Source organism: Camellia sinensis, chromosome 6 (genome assembly GCF_055761805.1).
Source record: "Camellia sinensis isolate YWXY chromosome 6, ASM5576180v1, whole genome shotgun sequence".
Classification (NCBI taxonomy): Eukaryota; Viridiplantae; Streptophyta; class Magnoliopsida; order Ericales; family Theaceae; genus Camellia; species Camellia sinensis.
The window spans coordinates 189,793,736-189,801,155 of record NC_138966.1 but is presented as its reverse complement, the minus strand read 5'-3'; the positions used below and the strand labels follow the sequence as shown (position 1 = coordinate 189,801,155).

Here is a 7,420-nt window from a genome sequence, read left to right as displayed (position 1 = left end):
TTTTCCAGCAGTTCAACAGGTTCAAACTGTCAAACAGATTAGATAAAACTGCCCAGCAGTTCCGAGCAGTTTTAAAACTGCCAAACAGTTTGCATATCTGTTCAAAATAGTTTCAGATCTGTTGCACCCGGACAGATTCATTTTTGGACAGATTCAAATTCAAAACTGCTTGGGCAGTTTAGGCCGTTTCTAAACAGTTATCTAACTGTATAGTTACCATATCTGTTCAAGTTTCAAATCTGAATCTATTCAAGAGTTTTGCACTTGTTCAAGTTCAAATTCATACATTTTTGGGACTGTTTTTTGCCTATAAATACCAGCCCTATTCCAGTAGATTTGACATTCGAAATTGACTGAAATTTCATTTTGCAATCCTATTTTTCTCATTTGCATTATTTATTCTTCATTCTAGCGTTAGAGAAAATTAAAGAGAGTATAGAACACAAAGTTCTAGTTCGCCGGACAAATTTGTTTGGAGTGCTACTACAAATTTTGAAAATCATTGTATGTTGGGAGATAGACGCCACTTAACTGTAAGTACCGTAGCGAGACGAATCTATCTTAAGAACAAAGTATCTCACACTTGACTTGGTCTTTAATTATTCATTCGGTTCAGTAAAAATAAATTTGGTACGTAATTTATTTTATTTATTTGATTTTGTTTGTATTTATTTATTGTACACAAAAGATTGTTTCAACAATGAGTGGCTGTTTTAATATTCATTAAATTAGTTTCTATTTTTTCATAAGTCAAATATGGGGATAACTTTGATATCATTATTAAACCAATTCATTAAATCAAAAAATCCAAAATTGAAAACATTTAATATATTAAAAATATCGATTATACATTAAAAATCTCACAACACCCATTACATGATTATCATCCAAACAGATAATAAAAATTAATTTGGTAAAATAAATAATAAAAAAATGCGTAAAAGATTTATTAATCTTACATAATTTTATCTTTGGTAGGTAGAAATAATTTTTAAAAATTCAAAAATATTTTTTTGACATTTATTTTTATCGAATTAGTTTATATTTTATTAAAATGTCGACTTTTCTATTGAAATTGAGTAATGATATTTTCAATTATCCTTATTTGAAACAAAATTTAAAAATGTGTCACAATTGAAATGACACAAATCCCAAATTATAAGGTCGGTTGGTATAATTCACCCTTGATAAAAATCTAACCAACTATGCCACGTGGAATGACAGATTCGTTGCAAAAATGAAGATGATAACCTCAATTGTCTTCAAATTCTAACCAATCAAGCCATGTGGTTGACAGATTCATTAGCAGTAAACCAAAAACAAACGGCAAAATCGGCATGACAAGTTACTCGCACAATCCAATTAAACATAACCTCAATCGTCCTCTACCTTATTTTATTTATTTATGTGGTTGTTTCTCTTTGTCTGTGAGCATTGATGACAAGCACACCTAAGTTGAGAATTTGACCCGAGCCACTCTAACCCAGTTAAGCCAAAATTAAATGATCAAAATATATAAACAAACTCTAAACAAGGCGACAAATTAAACTCACACCGTTCTACTTAGCATCAAGGGACAAGAGACAACCATGCAGCAACATAGACAGATATAAGTTTCTGCATCATAATAATATGGAGTGCCTTGAACCACTAGTTCCTCATAGGCATCCCTCTGTACGAGAAGGAAAGGTTCGGGAACCCAGATGAGAGACTGACTTTCCTCTAGCAGATTGAAGAGGAAAAACCTATTTCCACTTGTCTCAAACAAAAATTCACCAGTGCTTGATGAAGATAATGGTTTCAACCAAGTGAAATTACCATAATTGACGGTAAATTTGGTCCAATAATCCCGAGGAACAAACACACAGAGGCACCCTCCAACAACACTAAGTTGTTGAACTACAATAGAGTCATCAACAAAACCTGGACACGGCGCACTATGAAAACTTTCATCTGCTAAATCAAGTGAAGCAATTACAGTCAATTTATTCGACCCCACAACACTCCTAGAAACCCAGTGAAGAGCCCCACCAAGAAAGCATCGTCATGTGAATGATCAAAGGGAGAGTCCCCAATCCTTCTCCACGAATCGGTGCTTCAGTTATACACACTAACTATATTTTCAGAACGATCAACCGAATAGTCATAGTCACGATGAGAAATTCTCATGACTTTGTAATCATCATTGGATGAATCATAACCAAACCCATAACTCTCTAAACAATATTTAGAGTTGATTGAAAATGGGGATTTGGGTAATTTTCTAGATTGTCTAGTAGATGGGTTCACCAAAGAACAATTGAAAACATCATCGATCATCAATAACAACCCATCACACGAACCCCAAATCTTCATGCAATGATTTGGGTTTTGCTCTGGTGGGAATTTCATGTGCAAAGCCTCGAAATCATCACGGGAATGTAACGATTTGAGATCCACGGAGTGGAAATCGCGAGGTTCCGAAACGAGAATGAGTCGGTCGTGGTGTTGTTTTTCGTTATTGGCGTTGCGATTGCGATTGAAGTCGGTTTTGATGAAATAAGGGTCACAGATAAGAGAGAGCCATGGCTTCGAAACGCACCTGAATCGGCAGAGACAGGTGAGTGGGAGTCTCAATAGTATGTCTGTGATGATTTAATCTGGAAGCTTCGTCGTCATCGCAATCTGTCTCTGTCTGTCTCTGTCAAAGTCCATTATATTCGTGATGTACCACGTTCTATCATATCTTATTATTTCTTCTGGTGGGAGATTTTTATTTTTTTATTTTTATCATACGATAAGATGATAAGCATTAATAAATTAAATTACTGTAAAAGACTCTAGTCGTTGCTCCATTATTCCAATTTCGAATTTTTGACCTTCTCATTATTATCGAGATAATTACATAGACAACTGCTTTGTCTAAAAGGTAAGAGATTAGGATTATGTTTGGATTGAGTGATTTGAACAGAAAAGAAAAAAAAGATAGAGGCAAATATATTTTTCTTATTTGTTTGGATAATTTAAGTTGAGAGAAATGGAGAGAAATAGAGAGAAACATAGAGAAATTTATTTATCTTATAACCTCATTTTCAATCTTTCTAAAAATGGAGAGATTGAGAAAGAAAAGAAATCAATGTTTTCATAATATCAATTTTGTCCATTTAAAAATAAAAGAAATAGGATGATTTAAAATATAAAAAAGTTATTTTGATAATATAACATAAAATAATTTTTTTTTTCCTTTGTCTTATGAAATTTAACTACATAAGAAGGAAAAAAAATCATAATCATTTCTTTTCTTTTATTTCTTACTTATCCAAACAAGAAGGAGAGGAATCGCAATCATTTCATTTCATTTCATTTATTTTATTTTATTTTTTCTTATAACTTAAGTAATCCTTTCTTTTTTCTTTTTTTTTCTCATAAATTCCCAAACATAATAGTGTCTTGAATGAAAAAAATAAGATTATTTTAATAATTTTATTTTAGGAGTTGAAGCTCCGTTTGGAAAAAGCTAAAGTGGGTTTTTTTTTGACTATTTTAGTCACAAAAGATAAAATAAGCTATTTTAGCTACAAAAAATAAAACATCACATCAATCCATAATTATTATACTCTTCTCTGACAAAAAAAGTCAAAAAAGTCAAAAAATCCTTTCCAAATCAAACTTTTTAATCCAAGCTAAAATAATTAAAAAGTCAAAAAGTCAACCTATTTTCCAAACTTACCCTGAATACACATATAATATGGAATCAATCCTCATGATTTGCATAGGGAGATTGGGTTCGTCAAAGCCAGGTTACAAGGGCAGGGATCAAGCTCAGAATCAGAGGCGAGTTAATAAAGTTATGGAAAATGCGGGGATCCCAGTACGGGGCGACCCCAGTGACTCCCAGTTCACATGGTTGTGGGTGATTGATAGGAAAGAAAGAAAAAAAAATAAAATAAAATTGGCGAATGGCGTTGCGCCACGTCATTGGGGGTCGACCACCAGTGGGGGTCTATAGCAGTGTTGTAAAGTTATAATAAGATCAAGTTTGGCATTTCTCATATAATTCATCTTTTTATCTTTTTTTTTATCACATTATCTTTTTATTTTTTTACATATCTTTTTATAAAAAGATAAAAAATACACTTATTTAGATCATTCCAAACAATCCCTAAATAAAAAAAAAAATTAACGAGTGTGCACAAAGGGTATCTTGTTTATTTTATTTTTGGATCAGTATCTTGTTTGTAGAAATGTAATTACCCTTTATCGTCCGCTGATTACCCAATTTTTTATTTTTTATTTTTCTAGTTATTTATTTATTTGTTTTGAGTAAATTACATTACATCCCTCTGTTCCATCACTATAACAAATGATTTTTAACTATTAAATTTTTAGTCGCTCAAACCTTTTTGTCGAATAAATTTTTTTCATCGCCAGCTTCGTTGAATGATTGTTGGGAAAGGTAATTGGCGACTAGAAAAGATTTAGTCACTGAAAGTCCATAATTTGCGACTAATTTTTTAATCGTCAAAAGCTCTCAATTAAATTTAACATGACATTTTCAACGACTAACATTTTGTGTAGTCAAAAACTTAAATTATTTAGCTATTAAAATTTTAGTCGGTTAAGATATAATATTTTTTGTTTTGCTATTAAATATTTAGTCGCCAAAAGTATTTTTTTTTTATTATTTATTTATTGTTTTAGCAACTAAATCATTAGTCGCCTAAAGTCTTATTTTTTATGACTACTAAATATTTAGTCGTCAAATGTTTTCATTTAATTCTTTTTTTAGGTATTAACTATTTAATCGCTAAAAATATTTACTCCATTTTTGACTGCCAATTGTTTAGTCGTTGTGTGAGTGATTTTCCGATCACATAGCCCAACTTAGTACTCAATTGGAGAACACCGGCAGAATAGGTTAAGCCCGAACAACCTGCAACAGAAAGAAGAGTTTCTGGCGGTGGCTCGTCCACCCGGGGGTACTCCGACGATTAAGTCAGTACTCAATATCTCTCAAAGATAACCAATAGTGCTTAATTCACTAGACAGAATATCAAAAACATCACAGACATACCTTAGACCCATGGGGGTGCCTCTCTTTTATAGCCAACATAATCCTAGTCCCAATAGAAGCCTAGCTCTAATGGACTTAGGATTACTACTAATCTTGAACTCCCAATAGGATTAGGAAAAACTCTCTAAGAGTCTCATATTTACCTAAACTGAAGTCTTTTCTCAGTCTAGGACTCTTGTCCCTTATCTGCTTATCTCGGATTCCGGTATCTTCGGAGATAACCTCGGCCTTGCCGAGATCACCTCGACATTATGACCAGGACACGTGGCACCTCGGCTGGCACTTCGGTGACACCTCGGTCACGTGTCGTTATTCAAAATTTTTATGTCCCCACAACTGCCCCCTAGGTTCTATTACCTCGGCATCTTGAGGTGATGGAACCTATATCATTTCTTCGAATTTAGCACATCTGCTAAGCTTACTCCATTATTTGTTGCCGAAGTCAGAACTCGTCGGCTCAATATGACCAAGACCTATAGTCTGCTTTCATCAATGTTTTGGAACTAACAACCAAGCTATGTTCGAGTTTCTTAGCCGAAACCGTCCTCCTAGCTGAGGTATTTGCTTCATTGAATCAAGAACTCCAAGAGTGTCATCACGCGTGAAAGCTGTCACGCACAGCAACCCAACCGTTTCAGTCATGCGTCTTTCCCTCACTGGATTGTACTTTGTTTTCTTTTTGAAGTAATGTAAACTCTTCACATTGCCGATGTGTTTTTAATATAACAACTCTTTTGCTTTTGAATGCTTGCATGCTTGCTTTGTATGCCTCCATACTTCAATCCTCGTGCAATCTTCTCGGGGTGATACACCTCGGTTATACAAACTGATGTTTTACCTCGGTAAGTACCCAAGTACTTTAATTTGATACAACCTTAGCCCTGATTTGTAAATTTATCTCAAATTTTAACAAGTACAAGACATATCCTTTGTCTTACTTCAACTTGTAAACTTTTCTCAACTTTCAATCATTGTTTAAATAATGATCTCGGTTTAATTTTAACTTGTAAATTGTCCAAAATTTCAACAAGTGTTAAACAATGATCTCGGTTTAACTTCAACTTGTAAATTGTCCACAAATTTCAACAAGTGTTAAACAATGATCTCGGTTTCAACTTGTAAATTGTCCACAAATTTCAACAAGTATTAAACAATGATCTCGGTTTTAACTTGTAAATTGTCCACAAATTTCAACAAGTGTTAAACAATGATCTCGGTTTAACTTCAACTTGTAAATTGTCCACAAATTTCAACAAGTGTTGAACAATGATTTCGGTTTAACTTCAACTTGTAAATTGTCCACAAATTTCAACAAGTGTTAAACAATGATTTCGGTTTAACTTCAACTTATAAATTCTCTCAGAATTTCAACAAGTGTTTAACAATGATTTCGGTTTAACGTAAATTATGCACAAATTTCAACAAGTGTTAAACAATGATTTCGGTTTAACTTCAATTTGTAAATTGTCCACAAATTTCAACAAGTGTTAAACAATGATCTCGGTTTCAACTTGTAAATTGTCCACAAATTTCAACAAGTGTTAAACAATGATCTTGGTTTAACTTTAACTTGTAAATTGTCCACAAATTTCAACAAGTGTTAAACAATGATTTCGGTTTAACTTCAACTTGTAAATTCTCTCAGAATTTCAACAAGTGTTTAACAATGATTTCGGTTTAACTTCAACTTGTAAATTGTCCACAAATTTCAACAAGTGTTAAACAATGATTTCGGTTTAACTTCAATTTGTAAATTGTCCACAAATTTCAACAAGTGTTAAACAATGATCTCGGTTTCAACTTGTAAATTGTTCACAAATTTCAACAAGTGTTAAACAATGATCTTGGTTTAACTTTAACTTGTAAATTGTCCACAAATTTTAACAAGTGTTAAACAATGATTTCGGTTTAACTTTAACTTGTAAATTGTCCACAAATTTCAACAAGTGTTAAACAATGATCTCGGTTTCAACTTCTAAATTGTCCACAAATTTCAACAAGTGTTAAACAATGATCTCAGTTTAACTTCAACGTGTAAATTATCCACAAATTTCAACAAGTGTTTAAACAATGATCTCGGTTTCAACTTGTAAATTGTCTACAAATTTCAACAAGTGTTAAACAATGATCTCGGTTTCAACTTGTAAATTGTCTACAAATTTCAACAAGTGTTAAACAATGATCTCGGTTTAACTTCAACTTGTAAATTGTCCACAAATTTCAACAAGTGTTAAACAATGATCTTGGTTTCAACTTGTAAATTGTCCACAACTCTCAACAAGTGTTAAACAATGATCTCGGCTTGAAAATTCCTACTCCCAAGCATCATTCTCCAGCCCTATACATGGCTTCTACCTACTCCTTTGC

At 32.8% G+C, this 7,420-nt stretch overlaps 1 protein-coding gene across 1 annotated transcript; it reads right to left on the bottom strand.

The window, feature by feature from the left end:
• Positions 1 to 1,549: 1,549 nt before the first annotated feature.
• On the bottom strand, positions 1,550 to 5,064 carry LOC114261276 (F-box protein CPR1-like). The gene is made up of 3 exons (XM_082876830.1): positions 5,054 to 5,064; positions 2,108 to 2,581; positions 1,550 to 2,006 (listed from the first exon to the last, which is right to left on the bottom strand). Exons 1-3 carry the CDS (start codon positions 5,062 to 5,064, stop codon positions 1,550 to 1,552), a joined length of 942 nt encoding a protein of 313 aa, XP_082732956.1.
• Between the last annotated feature and the right edge of the window lie 2,356 nt (positions 5,065 to 7,420).

Excerpts from the sequence above, each read along its gene's own strand:
- LOC114261276 (XM_082876830.1), bottom strand. Across the intron at positions 2,007-2,107 it reads TCTGAAAATATAGTTAGTGT|GAGTGTTGTGGGGTCGAATA; the intron begins GTATAACTGAAG and ends CTGGGTTTCTAG.